The sequence below is a fragment of the Taudactylus pleione genome, unplaced genomic scaffold, assembly GCF_031769625.1.
Source record: "Taudactylus pleione unplaced genomic scaffold, aTauple2 ptg000206l, whole genome shotgun sequence".
NCBI lineage: Eukaryota > Metazoa > Chordata > Amphibia > Anura > Myobatrachidae > Taudactylus > Taudactylus pleione.
The window spans coordinates 11,637,310-11,656,400 of NW_028284608.1; the positions used below are offsets into that span (position 1 = coordinate 11,637,310).

The window sequence follows — 19,091 nt, forward strand, 5'->3', positions numbered from 1 at the left end:
TGGAAGACAGTGTGAGTTGCTGCCAATAAGGGGGTAGTGAAGCGGCGTGGTGGTGGTGGGGGGGGGATGTGTTGCTGGAGAAAAGATGAGGAGGTGCTGAAACAAAGGTTTATGTGAAGGATCAAATTAGTATGATTTTCCAACTCCCTTTCCTATACTAAGGGCAGTGAAACATAAATATAATTAGAAATAAAGGACACTTAAAAATAGAAGGATGTGTGTACAAAGGAGGGTAGTGTTAGCACCAAGGTGTTGTAGAAAATGGTTTCAAAATAATACAACTAAACTTATAGTACACAAGGAGAATACAGTTAAATATACTATACACAATAAACACGCTATAGTACAGGAGTTGTGTAGGTTGAGCGTATGGAAAGTTGCTGGAAGAATAGGTGTGTAAAGCAACAAGTAGGGATACGAAAGACTAAAAAAATGTATAAAATATATTTAAAAAGATTGAAAAATAAATAAAAACAAATCACAGTAAAGGTCACTTTAGGAAACGGGGTGCATAGAAGATAGCTATTGCCATCAATAAGGTCATACAATAGATTGCTGAATTTTAAATATATGATTTTTTATTTATTTTTTTGTAAATAAACTAATCGATAACAAGGTAACTGTTAAGCTGCATACACACACAATGATTTTGTAAATGAACGATTTTGTAAACGATTTCCGTTCATTTTTTCAAGGGAAAAATAAACGAAAATTGTTTACTAAAATCGTTCATTTACTAAATGTAATGAATGATTCTTTACAACTAGAAACAATTTTTGCATATTCCATCGTTGAGTTGGTCAGTCTGACTGAACTACAAACTACAATCGTGAACACACATGAACGATAATCGCTCATCGTTTTAACTCAGAAAGTGAACGATCTTTACAACGATTGAACGATAAACGATATCGTTAACGATAATCGTTCAAAAAATCGTTGTGTGTGTATGCACCTTTAGAAATAAAAAAAACTTTCAAGTTTCAATTCTTCTAAATTGTAAATATATAAATGCCACCAAAAAAACAAAACAACCATCACGGTATAAAAGATAGAGGCCGGCCGACTAAACAAAATCCTTTGTACAAAAAAAATAAAAGTAAATTGATACTCATGGCAATTTACCATGTAACACAATTCTCAATAATTCAGACAAAAATGTGACACAACTACAGTGGCAGTCAGACCATTCTGCAATAAGGGATGACAATAATCCGTTCCTACATGCTGGCAAACTGGTGACTCGCCAGTATATTGTAGATGCTTACTGAAAAACAGACTTAACCTGGATTAAAATTTATCAAACACAAATCAGAGCAGAAGATTATAATGTGTTAACCATAATATGTTAACAAGCGTGCTGTTCAGTATAATGTACCTGGAAAAAAAGTTATAAAGCCTTCTGCATTCCAAGGCAGTCCAAGAAATATGCAACACACTTGCCAAGATACCATGGCTAGGGTTCGGAAGTATGGAGAGCCAGAACTTTTTATTGCCTTTACTTCCAATTCAAAATGAAAAAAAATCTGTTTCCAGGATAACAGCCCAGCAATAGTCCAGATTTGGTTGCAAGAGTTTTTCATTTAAAACTGAAATTATTGATAAAAGACAGAAAGCAGCGGCATATTTGGTCATGTACAAACATTAATCTATGTTATTGCACGTGTTAGCCATCGTAATACCAGAAGACAAAGCTGGGGACACAGATAAAATAGATACATTTGTTTCTGCTGAACTGCCAAAGGCAGAACTCCATCCAGTAGAGGTTATTACAAAATGTATGATTCATGGACCAGGCAGACTGTTGTATGGGTAACAACCAATGCACTAAACACTTCCCAAAAGTGTACTTAGACAAATACAAATAAATGGCTACCCGCAATATACATGCAAAGATAATGCAGACTATGTGGAAATAAAGAGGCCGGTTCTAAGATACACACACAGTGGCTGTAGCTGCAGGCAGCCATGGAAGCCAGATTTACTACCTTATGCTAACTCCAGTATCCGATCAACTAATGAGGGGGTTCGGGTGCGTGCAAGCGGAAACCCCTTCCGCCCATTGGTTTTACGCTGGCTACTGCAGCCATCATTATTAATATTATCTGCACTTGCACCAGCTCTATGCTAGGTGCAAGAGATACGTCACAAACGGGCTTCTTCTCCACGTACCTATGACCACAGCACTCACACAAGTCAGGTGGTTATCTGGTGGGATCGCATTGTCACCGCCCAATTCCTGTCCCCAAATGCCCTATTGCACGGAAAGACAGATCCGGGCAAGTTCCGCACGACTCAGAATATGAAGGGCATGCACAAAAATAGCTTGCGCTGTATGGAGTGTTGAGGATAGCTGTATGAGGACACATCTGTACAACTGTTAACACTGGACAAGAAGTCAAGATTGAATGGGATAAAGTAAAACATCCAATTTATTTTAAACTTCGACTGGAAGTAACAGCTGTTTCTATGAAAGCTCAGTCATAACTCAAAAGTATTAGCTTGGTTTACACTAAGCTAACAAGATTATAATGCCAGGCAATACTTATGTCCAGAAATACCTGGGCACCATGCAATAACGAATGTATTGACAAAGCGGTGCGGACACTACAAGTGAGAGCACTCTACTCCGAGAACCAGTATCGCCTTCCTAGTCTAGGTTTCAAGACGTGCTACGCTCTTTACTCTATACCTATATACCTCAGTAGGAACTCAGTGACATTTCTAGCCGAGTGTTGGATTCGCCCATCATCCTATGGAGCCCTTAGATCACTACAGAGGGTTGAAGCATCACAGGTTGCCCTATCTGTCACTGAACACTACCTTCAGTCAGTCTCTTTCAGTCACAGGGCCTGATTCAGAGTTGGGAATAGACAGAGATATCTCTCTCAACTAATCATCTTGGTGAAACCATGCTGCACTGCAGGTGATGCAGATTTAAAATGTGCAGAGAGATTTAGATTTGGGAGGGACGTGTCCAAACTGACATCTAAAGTGCAGTGTAATAATAAAGCTGTGCAGTATTTGTGAGCTACATGCAAAAGCAGCCAGTATTTACACTACATGCAAAAAAAATGTATGTATTTACACCCCTTTCATTGCAACATGGTTTGCCCAGCTACACAGTTAAGTGCTATCTCTCTCTCTATTCCCAACTCTGAATCAGGCCTACAGTTTTATGCGAGTGGGAGTAGACAAAGTCTTCAGTGTCCAATAAAAAAAGGCAAATTTTGAATAATCTGTGCAGTAGACATTATTTATTAGGTTTTAGGAAAATATTATTTTACTGGTGGTCCACATATGTTTTCCTGCTTTGTTACTTTGGCTTCTTCTCTCTCTTTTGACTTGTTCGCTCTCTCTTTTATACTAAGGTGTGTTGAGTTGGATTGCTGGGATGGGAAAGGTGAAGACCAGGAACCTATCATAACACATGGCAAGGCGATGTGCACAGATATCCTCTTTAAGGTATCCACGGACTTGCAGTCTTATCTGTTTACTAGCAATCCACATATAAGCTGAGCTTCCAACCTACCTATTTTTACTTGCATGAAAAATATATTTTGTCATTATTCTAAAGGTTACTGGAATTTTTCTTCAAATGCTATTAAGTCATAACTGATCCACTAGACCAGCGGTGGCCAACCCGTGGCTCTTTTGGTTTTACGATGCAGTGGGGAACTGGGAACGCTGGTCTCTGAAGCGATCAGAGACTAAAGAAGCCTATGATCGCTTCAGAGGCCAGCATTCCCAGTGATGCATTGCACGGGTGACATCATGACGTCATCCGCAATGTGAGGAGCCTGTCCTGCGCGCCTGCTGGATTTAGTTAGATCCAGTCAGAGGCAGCAGGAGCCAGCCAGCATGGTCAGGTGAGTACTGGGCTGGGGGCACTGCTTAAGGGGCACTATATTAGGGGGCACAACTACAGGGGGCACTGCTTAAGGGGCACAGCTAAAGGGGCACTTCTTTAGGGGGCACAAATACAGGGGACACTGCATAAGGGTCATAACTACAGGGGGCACAGATACAGGGGGCACTGCATAAGGGACACAAATACAAGGGGCACAAATACAGGGAGCACTGCAGAAGGGGGCAAAACTACAGTGGGCACTGCATAAGGGACACAAATACAGGGGGCACTGCATAAGGGAAACAAATATGGGGAGCACAAATACAGGGGGCACTGCACAAGGGGCAATACTACAGGGGGCACTGCATAAGGGACACAACTACAGATGGCACTGCATAAGGGGAACAAATACAAGGGCACTGCATAAGGGCCATAACTACAGGGAGCACTGCATAACGGGCACAACTACAGATGGCACTGCATAAGGGGCACTGCATAAGGGCCATAACTACAGGGAGCACTGCATACAGGGGGCACTACATACAGGGGGCACTACATAAGGGAAACAAATAAAGGAGCACTGCATAAGGGGCACAGATACAGGGGGCACTGCATAAGGGGCACAAATACAGGGGGCACTGCATAAGGGGCACAAATACAAGGGGCACTTCATAAGGGGCAAAACTAAAGGTGGCACTGCATAAGGGCACAAATACAGAGGGCACTGCATAAGGGGCACAAATACAGAGGGCACTGCATAAGGGGCACAAATACAAGGGGCACAAATACAGGGGGCACTGCATAAGGGGCAACACTACAGGGGGCACTGCATAAGGGGCACAAATACAGGGGGCACTGCATAAGGGGCACAACTACAGGGATCACTGTATAAGGGGCACAACTACAGGGGGCACTGCATAAGGAGCACAATTACAGGAGGCATTGCATAAGGGGCACATATACAGGGGGCACTGTATAAGGGGCACAACTACAGGTAGCATTGTATAAGGGGCATTTAAAAATGACTGAAAACAAGGATTGTCAAAGTCCCACTAATAAAAAGGTTAAAAAAAAATGTATATTGGGAAGATTATGTAAATTGTGTATATTCAATGTTCTGGGCTCGCCCCCAGCGTGACTAAAAATGGGGGTGTGACACAAGGTCATGCTCCTGCAAATGTCATACCAAAGCGCACAAAAATGGGTCGTGGCCTTGTGACAGCTAGGCCACGCCTCATTTTTGCTCTTCTTGTCGGCTCTGTAGCTTGGCTACATGTATTTTTTGGCTCTTCGCCTCTGACTGGTTGGCCACCCCTGCACTAGACATAATAGATGTAAGTTCGCAGATATGAGTAGAAATGTAAATTTCAGTTCAGTCTCATGAAGTGTTCTATCAGTGATTTAGTAAATGTATAGATGAAATGGCCACTATTATAATAATGATGGCAGATGATTTTGCCATGCCAACTACTGGTATGTCACATGGGAAATTTAAATGGCAAGCATATTGTCTGTCACCTAGCCAATAGACCTCTTTCCAGGATATCCAAGATGCCACTAACCATAGCAGTGAGGACTAAAGCTGCCCGCATAGGTTGCAATCTGGCTGTTTGGCACATGCATCATGTCTGTAGCCAAGTCAGGAAAGTCCAGTTGTTCAGATACAACACACAGCAACCAGATTGTATTACACACGAGTGGCTGCCCTTCTGGCTCAGATGATTGCCTTATACACTGAGCTGTTGTGGTTCAAATCTGAGACAGTCAGATCATAGTGTTTTTTGTTTTGACATGTGACATGTATTTAGTTTGCGTTAGCCTCTAAGATCATTGTTACCTTGGCATCAATAATAATGTTATTTGAATCAGTACTTATTTTTTTTAAATACAGTAGCTCATTTTCCTTGGATAATCAACGTTTTCCTATGTTCAGTTTTCTTTTTTTATCTAGAATTGTATACTTGCAAACTAAAATGAATGATCGATTCAATTAATCACTCCACTCTTAGCAATGAATGATATCATTTAGCATCTGGATTATTTCAAAACACTCATAATTTTATCAACTAGAGTAGCCAGACCTTACCTGCACATGAAAGGGTTCACAAACCCCATATGTGGAAAGATTTGCAATACTAGAATCCATACAAAATACATATAACAGACAAAGCAGCTTCATAAATGCATTTAAACTTTACCTGAAACTTGTGAGCAGCAAAGGACCTAAATATGATCTACATATAAATGAGAGTCTATAGCATTGGTTTTAAACAAAGACAGTTGGTGCACTTTTTGTCTATGGACAGCCGCTGGCCCACACACACTCAGTGAAATAGGTGCATGCATGGAAGGCGTCTGACACTTTCAACTTCCTCTATTGTAGAAATGAAAATTAAGCATTTTGGTTAATTAGTGCCCTCTTGGTTGCCATGCAGATTATTCTTCTGTTATTGTATTGGTTAGTGCAAATTTCAATTGTTGCTCCGTGATACATTTCTACAAGAATGTATTCAGAATCAATTTGCTCCGTTTAGGGAAGGTGTCCAATCAGCAAATGATGAAAAATGTCAGTTGGATGAAAGGTAGCTAAATATGAATATACTCTATACCAGGGGCGTATCTAGAATGGGTGCAGGGTGTGCGGGGAACACGGGCCCCTGGGTCCAGGGGGCCCCGCACCGCACACCCTGCACCCATAATAATACTTACCTCTCCGGAGTCCCACATCAGCGCGGGCGTCCGGCGCTGCGAAACGACTGGAAAATGGCCGTGGCAGCCATTTTCCCGTCATTTGCGCATGCGCAGTACAGGGAAAATGGCCGCAGCGCTGCCGGGTGGAGAGGAGGGGCCCGTGTCGGAGACTGCACACGGGCCCCCTCCTCTCTAGAAATGCCCCTTCTGTATACAGATGTATCCTCATACATCTAGCTTAAACAAGCCACGCAGCACGGCTTGCCTGGCGTGAGTGAGTCACGCTAGCGTCAGATGTCTTTTTTCAAAGAAAATGCATCTAACTCGCAATGCGATGTGACTAGAATGCACCAGCAGACTGTGCTTATTAATGTGATATGTGATACTTGGACATCTGTGTGCACCTGAGTCTGTATATGAACCACAATAGAACTTGGAATGAAAATAGCTGCGGCCGCTACATTGTAGCACTTTGTATACAGATTCAGAGACTCAGTTGCACACAGATATACAAGTGTCACATATCAAATTAAGCAGCACAGTCTGCTGGTGCGTCCTAGTCGCATCTCATTTCATTTTCGGAAAAAAGATGCCCGGCACTAGCAGAGTCTCACGGGACCAGGCACGCCGAGGGAGAATTTTCAGCGTGGCTGCAATAAAGATGTATAAGGACACATCTGTAGGTCCTATTCCATAAGGTCTGCAGTCACAAAATCCTGCCTGGGATGTGATGACATTGTCTGTGGCATTCTCTACGGATGTGGGGCAGAGTGTTCATGTGCTCGTGTTGGATGGTGCACCAGACGCTGTCCTAGTATAGAAGAGCTGATTGGTGCTTCCCAAAGTAGTGGGACAAGAGCGGTGGAGTGAGATCTATGATATTGATGGTGTGGAAAGCTAAAGGTGCAAACACACGTAAAGATTTTCTGTCCAACCATCCAACTAGTTGATTGGTTGGAATGAAAATCTGGTAAGGTATGAAAGCAAATGACAATCAGCAATTTGCTCCCAAACGCCGGAAAATGGATTAAAACTGTTGTTTGAACAAATTGTTTAGATCAAACATTTAACAAACGTGTCTGAACGACCATTTTCATCTGTTTTCTGGCATTTAGGAGCAAATTGCTGATCATCAGTTACTCCCATACGTTACCAGATTTTCATTCCAACCAATCAACTAGTTGGATGGTTGGACAGAAAATCTTTACATGTGTACCCAGCCTAAGATGTTTGAATGAACATCTCGAATGGGCTTGGAGATCCTGCGACGATCCTTCACCCCGTGATCACTCAATGGAGGGAAATAGTAAACGTAGCATTGCTGATGGGCCGATGGCCTGATTGGCTGGTCCGGCACGAAAGTCTGGTTGAACAGCTCCGCCTCCTGGTGCTCTGCTCGGCTGGCATGCAGAGGGTCACACCCCTTTTTCTTGAGTGCATAGAGGGATGCCGGGGCCAGATTACAGCCCCAGCCCTTTGGTTGCTTTGATTTACTGGAAATTTGTACCTAAATCAAGTGTTGCTAAATAAACCTCTCTGTAATCAATTACTAATGATACAATATTATATACAGCATTATTGTCCAGTGCCATTACTCTTCAAGTAGATTGTACTTCAGTAACTGGTCGGCCATGTTCTAAATCTCCTTATCTGTAGCGCTCATTTTGTTACAAAAAAAAAAAAAAGTCATTAACAATCCTCTTTTTCTGCTAATTTTTGAAGGATGTAATACAAGCCATCAAGGACACTGCATTTGTCACATCAGAATATCCAGTAATCCTTTCATTTGAGAATCACTGCAGGTACTTCTAATTATATAGCTTTTTTATATTTTCTACTATTTTCTTATTTATGGTATATGACTGTACTGTACTATTTATATTGTTAATTATGTGCTTTCTCCATTTTCAATAAAAAAATGATTTTGTCTTGAATGAGGAAACAAAAAACCCTCTGTGATACCAAAATTACATTTGTATTACTCCATGAGGCCACATTTCATCCTGGCAATTTTTCAAACTTTCTTTGGAGTCTGCTTATGTCACCTTTTCTGTTGGGGGTCAAATGACAGCTTTAATGCTCTTACTGAGGATAACCCTTACTTTATATTAAAACAGAAATTTTGTAAAGCCCTGATAGCAAACACTGACTGCAAAGAGATTTAGCGATATGTATAATCATGTAAGAGTACACAACTAAAGCTTTTTCTCAAAACTTAGGGCCTGATTCAGCATGCACTGCTGAATGCAGATTCTCGATGGTCAGGAATCTGCGCAGGCTCCTGACCCGTTCTGCGCTGAATCAGGCCCTTAGGAGTATATTTACTAAAGTATTGATTTTTAGAAGTGGAGACTGTTGCCCCTAGCAACCAATTAGATTTTACTTAACATTTATCTAGCACCTTATTGAAGAGAATAGCTAGAATCTGATTGGTTGCTATGGGCAACATCTGTACTTCTAAAAAAACGATCTTTAGTAAATATACCCCATAGTGTTATTTAAACTTGAAAGGTGTATAATTATTTGAAGTCAGGATGGGTATGTTACAAGCCAGATTAAATGTAGATGTGAAAAGCATCAGTTGTACGGAACTTACCTGTATATCTGATGTGCGCATACCCCCATTCCGCTCATTGGAACTGGCTGTATGGAGACTGCTATTGCTTTTGAACCATTCCCTTAATTATGACTTTTATCTTTTTCTTATAAACTACTCAGTGTTCAAGCATCATGTATATATTATTATAGAGGGGAAGGGGACACATCAATTGTCTTTATTTTCGGTGTCACATTTATAGATCTTAGGCTAGTATCCAATTAGCACCGATCTATTTTCGGGGGTGAAAAACAGGGTTTTTTCTCTGATAATCCCAATTTTTTGCATATTTTTTTTTTTAGAACCCTATCCTATTTGTTTGGGCGAACAGATAGGATAATTTGTCCGAAAACACATAGGATCCGTGGTAAATTCATGGACGTATGTGTTTTCGCCATTGCGCCGGTGAAAACACTGCACTTTTCAGGGATTAGCTTTTGTGACACATCAGGTCCTGAAGTAAAATCCCTGATACATCCCGATGTTGGTATGGAATTCTGGGCTAATCCATTAACAGCGGTAAATAACCATCATGTGTTCCTGTGTGCATCGAAAATGTGTTTTCCCCTATAAATTGTGACTAGAGGAATCTACATTGATTCCGCTATCAAAAAGGTGCATGTCCCACGAGAACAGCTTTCTCCCTCCCTCATAGGTTATTTAAATATTTTGTTCCACAGCAAAATCTTGTTTTTGCATTTATGCTGAATGTGAAGCACTGCTTCAGTGAGTCTGCGTACACCTAGGAACACCGCAAATGCTTCTCTCGTCATGGAATAAGTTTTGTGTTAATGACATTTTGACCCTCTAAGCCACGGGTTCTCAAGGCACACTAACAGTCCAGGTTTTAAGGATAGCCATACTTGAGCACAGGCAACTTAATTAGTACCACAGATATTTTGATGAAACCATCTGTGCTTCAGCATGGATATCACCAAAACCAGGACTGTTAGTGTGCCTTGAGGACCGAGGTTGGGAATCACTGCTCTAAGCCATCCACTTACAGGAATAAACAAGTAAAAATGCCCCAAAACTGGCTAATTACATTACATGAAAAGAAGAGATTGCATTTGTCTGCATTTTTCACGTTTATCAGAATTCTAAGCAGCATTCTTGAATATTATATAAGTATTGCCATTTCTCTTGCGTCAAGGTAAGATACATGTTAAACCTTATATTCTAGTAAATATCAACAATACAAGATGTCCAAATACTGTGAAGATATATTTGGGGATCTCCTTTTGAAGCAACCCATTGAGACACATCCGGTATGTAATCCGTTTACTTTCTGTTATACCGATGGGGTAAAAAAATGTTTTTGGGGTTTCTTTTCGTTTTTTTTTTTTTTCTTCTGTCGTTCACTTCATTGTAGGTCTCGCAGAGTTTGAAGCTGAGAAATATTGTTCATTCCCACAGGAATATGTCACGGTGTTCAACAAGCGAGGCAAAGTCCAGCATGCACAGTACACTACTCCTGAAGTAAAAATCTTGAGCTTTACTGCCACCAAGTGACACAAAAACAAATTAAGATATGAAATGGCTTTGACGTGTCAAACTATACTTTTTTCTTTTTTACTGCATGCTATTAAATCATTTAGAGGGAGATTTATTAAACCTTCTACAGAGGACGAGTGGGGTGTTACCTACAGCAGCCAATCGGATTTCAGCTAGCAGTTGTCTGGTACATTCTACAAAATGAAAGCTACAATTTAATTGGTTGCTACAGGTAACACCCCCACCTGTCCTCGTTAGAAGGTTTGATCAATCTCCCCCTTAGTATTTTCTCAAATTTGTCACATACCTGTCTTTCCTTGGCATATTGGAGTCAAATCTATAATGCTAAAAGCATGATTTACTCCTCTCTACATTCCTCAGTGGCAAACACATGTTTTTTCTTTCACTTAAGGAGCCGGGAGAAAGACAAATGGTGCCTTTGGCGTGTTACATTCAGCCATTGGTGTTTCAGTCCTGCCCTTTCTCCTCAGAGATATGTTTGTCAGAATCTACGCACTGTTGTCGCACAGACACGTTTTTGTGGAAATGATAAGGCGTACGCACAAACATGATGCAAATTGCTATATTTTATCGGAAAATGTGAATTGAGCGTCTTGTGTTTCCGGGCAACAGATAAACCCTATGTTTTGTGCACACATATTAAGCAGGTACTTTTAATATCAATGAAAAAAAAAAACAAAGACATCACCTATCAAACTATCTTATACTCAAAACGGTAAACGCAAGGGTTTATACTTAGTGATTTTCAAGGTCTCTAACACAGGTAATATAGTAGTTTGAAAAAATGCTCAGTGGAAATGCTTAATAACAAACCATCTGGACTACAATGTAGAAAATTACAGGTGTTTTTTGCAGATTATGCACGTACAGTATTAACCAGTTTATAATGTCCTAAATAACTTTTTAAATTGTATAGTCTTTAAGAAAATTGCACCACTGCTCCCCATCCTGTTACCTATTTAAAGAGTTCCTTTCCCCAAGGATCCATTTCTACTGGCCAGGGAAGACCCCCCCGAAAAATCTGGATTCTACAAAGGAAAATCTTCTGTGATTTTCCAAACATGTCATTGCCGAAATGACGTAAATACTGCAGTAGGCGGGTGCGAGTCTGTCATATACTACCGAGCTCAAGAAATATATGTACAGAGAGTTACCTTAGATCATACACAAAAATAGCAAGGAGTGCCAAAAGGTACAGTATATGTAATAAGGTGGCTGTACAAACTGGGGCTCTCTGGGGTATGCAGCCGGGAAGCCGGCGGACCTAATCCCGACAGCCGGCTTCCCGACTGCTTAATCCCGGCGAGGGTTAAATGACAGGCGTCCAAATCTAGACGCCTGTCATTTTACCGACGCTGGGAGACCGCGCTCGGCATCCCGATCGAAGGGGCGCCGAGCACAGATAGCCGCGGGGGGGGGAGGGTTAGGTTTAGGGTTCCCGGGGGGGGACTTAGGGTTAGGCACCCCCCTGGGAGGTTAGGGTTAGGCTAGGGGAGGGAGGGTTAGGGTTAGGCACCCCCAGGGGGTGACTTAAGCTGCATACACACACAACGATTTTGTTACCAACGATTTTATGAACGATTTTATGAACGATTATCTGTCAGATTTTTTAAAGTGTAATGAACAATTTTTTTGAACTACAAACGATTTTTGCATATTCCCTTAATGAAAATCATTCAGTTGGTCAGTCAGACTGAACTACAAACGTGAACGCGCATGAACGATAATCGTTCATCATTTTAACTCAGAAAGTGAACAATTTTTTTCAATGATTGAACGATAAACGATATCGTTATCGATAATCGTTCAAAAAAATCACTGTGTGTGTAAGCAGCTTTAGGGGTAGGCACCCCCCGGGAGTCTTAGGTTTAGGCGGCAGGGAAGGGGGGGTTAGGTTTAGGCACTTAGAGGGGGAATTAGGGTTAGGCACTGGGGGGAAGGTTAGGGTTAGGCACCCCTAAGGAAGGGTTAGGGGAGGGAATTAGGTTAGCGATACTTACCTTAGGGCCGATCGGGATTTTCACCCATGTCGGGCAATCGCTGTCTGGACTCCAACTGCCGGACATGGGTCCTGCGGTAAATCATACCGTTTCCCTCCCTCTCTGGTCATAGTAGACAACTTTTATAAACTATTGACTGTAAAATGCCATGCATAGAGCTGGCTAGTACCCACAGAACTGGCGCCCATGTGTCTGATATAACTGTACAGCATACTATCCCATTTTACAGCCTCTACTATCCCATTGTGATATTGTTAAATTCACCAAAAGAGGGAGAAAAATTATGGAAAGAACAAGAGGGAGCCCATGAAAGGGAACTTAAACATTAGTGATTTGCGCGGTTACAATGCAAACAAATAAGAAAAGCAAAGTTGAAAGGCCATGCCCACGTTTTAATGTCACATGACTGATGTCACACGACCTGCACACTGACACTGAGGCAAGATGGCAGCTGTTATGAGGGGATATTATTTTATCTGGATACCTAGGCCGCATCGCCTGAAGTTACAAGCTAATACAAGATTTATAGTATAAACCTGGACAAGTCTTCAGACGGTTATTGTATTTGTAGGACACTGATTTCTGCCTATTAATGGCACTTGTTATGTAAATTCAAAATTATGTAAAACAAAAAAGTGCAAACAAGGAGAACAAAGCACCTTCTTTCATTGTATACCATATAGGCTGTAATGTGCACATAAGTCCCTGGGCCATATAGCGGAGACAGGAGAACAAAGCACCTTCTTTCATTGTATACCATATAGGCTGTAATATGCACATAAGTCCCTGGGCCATATAGCTGAGACAGGAGAACAAAGCACCTTCTTTCATAGTATACCATATAGGCTGTAATGTGCACATAAGTCCCTGGGCCATATAGCGGAGACAATAGAACAAAGCACCTTCTTTCATTGTATACCATATAGGCTGTAATGTGCACATAAGTCCCTGGGCCATATAGCGGAGACAGGAGAACAAAGCACCTTCTTTCATTGTATACCATATAGGCTGTAATATGCACATAAGTCCCTGGGCCATATAGCGGAGACAGGAGAACAGAGCACCTTCTTTCATTGTATACCATATAGGCTGTAATATGCACATAAGTCCCTGGGCCATATAGCTGAGACAGGAGAACAAAGCACCTTCTTTCATTGTATACCATATAGGCTGTAATGTGCACATAAGTCCCTGGGCCATATAGCTGAGACAGGAGAACAAAGCACCTTCTTTCATTGTATACCATATAGGCTGTAATGTGCACATAAGTCCCTGGGCCATATAGCTGAGACAGGAGAACAAAGCACCTTCTTTCATTGTATACCATATAGGCTGTAATATGCACATAAGTCCCTGGGCCATATAGCTGAGACAGGAGAACAAAGCACCTTCTTTCATTGTATACCATATAGGCTGTAATGTGCACATAAGTCCCTGGGCCATATAGCGGAGACAGATCTTGTACAAAGCACCTTCTTTCATTGTATACCATATAGGCTGTAATGTGCACATAAGTCCCTGGGCCATATAGCGGAGACAGGAGAACAAAGCACCTTCTTTCATTGTATACCATATAGGCTGTAATGTGCACATAAGTCCCTGGGCCATATAGCGGAGACAGGAGAACAAAGCACCTTCTTTCATTGTATACCATATAGGCTGTAATGTGCACATAAGTCCCTGGGCCATATAGCGGAGACAGGAGAACAAAGCACCTTCTTTCATTGTATACCATATAGGCTGTAATGTGCACATAAGTCCCTGGGCCATATAGCGGAGACAGGAGAACAAAGCACCTTCTTTCATTGTATACCATATAGGCTGTAATGTGCACATAAGTCCCTGGGCCATATAGCTGAGACAGGAGAACAAAGCACCTTCTTTCATTGTATACCATATAGGCTGTAATGTGCACATAAGTCCCTGGGCCATATAGCTGAGGCAGGAGAACAAAGCACCTTCTTTCATTGTATACCATATAGGCTGTAATGTGCACATAAGTCCCTGGGCCATATAGCGGAGACAGATCTTGTACAAAGTACAGCTATTTATCAGGGAGAACTAATAGATTACATTTTGGGGGTAAACATCCTAATTTTTGTGAATGTAATAATGGGAAGAATCATGGAAAACTGTTATTTAGACTTCTGTTTTCCTTTAAATAACGTTTTGCTATAAAATGTCCATAAATAAAAGTATATTTATTTTAATATTCTAACTAGAGAAAGCCCTTTCTGTCCTGAAAAAAACCCATCAGTATACGATTTAATTGAATAAGGTTAAGCCCATAGGAATCTACATATTGCATCACATAAACATCGATCTGGTCTTGGAAGTGGTTAATGATGGTGTAAATAAAAACTGAAATGGAAACTGGCAAAAGGTAAAATGAATGAAATAAAGGTACAACCATTTGGTTTCATGTTTTGTACTATAGAGACACCAATGCCACATACCATATGTGGCACTTAGCATGCCATGCAAGCAGTACCAACTGGGGGGGGCTCACAAAATCAATTTTTCGATTTGCAAATGACCCCATCAAATAGACCACTGCGTACCTTAAGGGGATGCAGTTGAAATACTGGCGTGCGGGATACCAGCGCTCAGAATGCTGACGCGGGAATCCCAAAACCAGTCAAATCCTGACGGTAAGTAGTGAGGTTAGGGTTAAGGGTTAGGATTAGGCACTAGTAGAAGGGTTAGGATTAGGTACTAGGGGGGGAGGGTTAGGTTTAGGCACTAGGGGGGGGTTAGGTTTAGGTGCAGGGAGGGGTAGGAATCTTACCTAAGGTGTCGGTATCCTAATCCTGTCGAGAATTCTGACGGCACCCCATACCCAACCCACCTTAAGTGTCTTATCGGTTGATACAGTAGGATTAGTACAGAGAAGAATAGGCAAATAGGCTTGCTGGTAGACTTTTATGGCCACCCTCTCCTGTCTAGATGTAACAAAGGTTATACTTCATGTGCAAATCCTGCTAAAAAAAAGATAGATTGAAATTTTTTACATTGCTGTCTGTTTGGCTGTGCTGTATTTGTTGAGTTGTTTGTGGTTGTTACAGACTCACATTAGTGCTGCTATAAGGGAAGTACAAATTTAGCCATATGCATCATGTGTCATGTGTCACGCATAGCTTTGATGATTTTGGAGATTGAGCACTGCACTTGAGTTCAGTTTCACTGGTACCTGAGCATACCTCCCAACACTCCTTAATAACAAAAAAAAGTGGAACAAAATTGACCATGCCCTTATTTGCCCGGCCCACGTGCAACCTATCTAACCACACCCCTAATTTTGTCCTTGACACTCACTCTGTCAGATTGACCACACCCATTTTTCTCTTGGGAAATTATGACTGCCCTGAGAAGACCTGGATTTTTAGGGGGTATGCCTGCGGCGTGACATCACCCACTTTCTGCTTGTGTTGCTAATTCCTTTCACTACATGGCACAGTGTCCCAATGGCCACATCCACTGTATTCGCTCATTGCCTGTTCATGACCTCTCGTTATTTTCTTTAAGGATCAGAATACCATATCTATTTATCTATTTAACACAGCAAATAGGTAATAATGGTTAACCCGAATGAAATCAATCACCATGCAGTTCAGTATTTAATAACGGAACCACATTTTTATTTTATATATATATATATATATATATATATATATATATGCAGTGGTGGCCAAAATTGCGGACACTTTTTGAAATTTTAATGTTTTTCAACTTCAAATGCTTATAAAAACTGTTACACTTCATGCAGTGCAATGATTCAAATATCATATGAAAGGATATTTAATGCTGAATTCAACACAATAAACAGAGGTCAGATATTTGCATTACAAGGGAAGTTATGCAGTGAAATCAATACTTAGGGTGAAAATCACTGTGTACTTATGATTTTACTGTCCTATCAGTATTTCGTTGGGTATCCTTTATTTTTCAAGACAGCAGCACAGCGATGTGTCATTGAGCCAACCAATGTTTGGAGCTTTTCCTTCTTTATTATGTGGTGCCATGAGACAATTATAGCCTCAATTAATTGTCTTTTATTGGATGGATGCCTCAGATGTACCAGTTTTTTTAAACAGAACCACAAATGTTCTATGGGGTTCAGGTCTGGGCTATTCCTGGCCATCCCAGCACCTATATGTCATTCTCCGTGAACCCCTTTTTGCATATCCGTGCAGTGGGGCAGGGAGCTGAATCCTGCTGGAAAAAAAATGGGGCATTATCAGGAAAAGATCCCTGATAGAAAGTAGAAGTTTTGGTTGTAGGATGGTGTCAATGTACTTTCTGCTGTTCAGTGTGCCATCTATGACATATAGGCGGCCTACAGCATCTGCTGTCATACATGCCCAGATCATAACACTTGTAGGATTCTTTGTTGTCACTTGAATAAAATCTGGATGTACCTCTTCCCCGATGCGACGTCTCACACATTTTCTGCCATCACTACCAAATATCGATATCTTAGTTTCGTCACTCCATAGCACTTGTTTCCACTGACCTTCTGTCAATGCAATGTGTTCTTTTGCCCACTGAATTCGTTTCTGTCGCTGCTTTTTGATTCAGCAATGGCTTATTTCAGGGAATCCTACCTTTTAGGCCAACCTCTGTTAGTCTTCTCCATTCCGTTCTTGCACTGACAAAAACACCAGTTGCACTCAGGTCACTGCTAATGGCCGTAGATGACATCCATCTGTCCCTGACGCAAATTTGTTTTATTCTCCTATCATCAACAGCTGTTGTGCACATTTTCCCGCCGTTTCCTTCTTTGTTTTGTATAGATTGTGTTTCCTGATAGCGTACACAGGGATTTTCACCCTAAGTGTTATTTTCACGGCATAACTTCCCTTGTAATGGAAATATTTGACCTCTGTTTATTGTGTTGAATTCAGCATTAAATTTCCTTTCATTTGATATGTGAATCATTGCACTGCGTGAAGTGAAACAATTTTTATAAGCATTCGCAGTTGATAAACATTCAAACTTCAAAATGTTTCCGCAATTTTGGCCACCACTGTATATATAAATATATATATATACATATATATATATATATATATATATATATATAAAACATTTCATGAATGTTTGGGCAATGTAAGCTGACAAGTACACACTGGTATATAACTATCAAGGAGGTGACTTTTAGTCTGTATTATAATCCTTAACTTGTTTTAGTCAGAACATTATATGTGTACCCAAAGCCATACTGAATGTACTTTGAAGAAACCAACTTCATTAAGAATAGATTATAGAGTCAAGTCATATTATTTCTTATTTGTTGAATGAAATTAAAAGACCTATTCTATTGTTCAGGTGAAAGTAAAATGGCTTTATTACATACAGACGTGTCCACATACATCTATCCTCCGTGCGCTACAAGTCACACTACACATAATACGTGAGCTCTGTGTGACTCGGGAGTGCTGAGCGTCTTATCGTGCGACTTTTCTACTTCAAATGCATCTTATTGCGCACCGTGATGCATATAAAACGCACAAGCAGCTTCTGCTGATAAAAATGATATGCGGCATGTCTATATACTGTGTATGACTGCGGCTGTATCTGCATGCAAAATGCTACGTTACAGTGATAGCGGCTGTAACACTGTAACGTAGCATTTCACATGCAGATACAGCCGCAGTTGTACACAGAGAACATAGACATGCTATATATCATTTTTATCAGCAGGAGCGGCTTGTGCATCCTATTCGCATAACCGTGTGAATAAGATGCATTTGAAGGTAAAAAGTCGCACAAAAATACATTCAGCGCTACTAAGTCACGCCACGGCATGGCACAACTAGAAGGGCTGTTTAACATGCAAGGAGGCTAGATGTATGAGGACACATCTGTATGGTATAAAATTGATGTCAGCTCCAGGGGAATCCTGGATATCTTCTGTTCAACTGCAGAAATACATGGGCTGTAGCCATTAACCCTGCACCGGGCGCACCTCTGGGACTCCCAGGTTCGGGCACAGTGTGCCTAACACGCGCCTGTTATAAAATCGTCATTAGCACTTAATTAACTCAATTCTTAAAGGGATCAGTGACCTTCATTAGGATGTACAAAGAGAGAATATATCGAAATTTCAGCAGAAAATCTGAAGCAAAAAAGAGAAAACACGAACATGAGTACCAGTTTGGGCGCAGTGTGCCTAAGAGACCACCCTGGACAAGCCTACATATTTCCGCAAAATACCCACAACCTTTGTAATTTTCATTCAGAAAATCAGCAAAGTACACAAAATTTTGAAAAAATAAAAAGAAATACGTAACTTTAAAAGTCGGACGAGTACGGGCACAATGAGCCTCAGAGGCCAGGGAGGTCACTACTGCACTCCACACAGGCGACGGGAAAACTGACTAGGGGGGTTTCAAGCCACCTAGAGATAGGAAGATACTAGGAGGGGCAGGCCCCTGTG

The 19,091-nt window shown here is 41.2% G+C and overlaps 1 protein-coding gene across 8 annotated transcripts in view; it reads left to right on the forward strand.

The window, feature by feature from the left end:
* Positions 1–19,091, forward strand: part of PLCB4 (phospholipase C beta 4) — a 335,768-nt gene that overhangs the window by 217,351 nt on the left and 99,326 nt on the right. For all 8 annotated transcript variants that reach the window (XM_088478044.1, XM_088478048.1, XM_088478046.1 and 5 more), the window contains 3 exons: positions 3,372–3,465; positions 8,264–8,343; positions 10,321–10,405. In XM_088478044.1, coding sequence (XP_088334170.1) covers positions 3,372–3,465; positions 8,264–8,343; positions 10,321–10,405 — 259 coding nt within the window. The remainder of the gene's footprint in view (positions 1–3,371; positions 3,466–8,263; positions 8,344–10,320; positions 10,406–19,091) is intronic.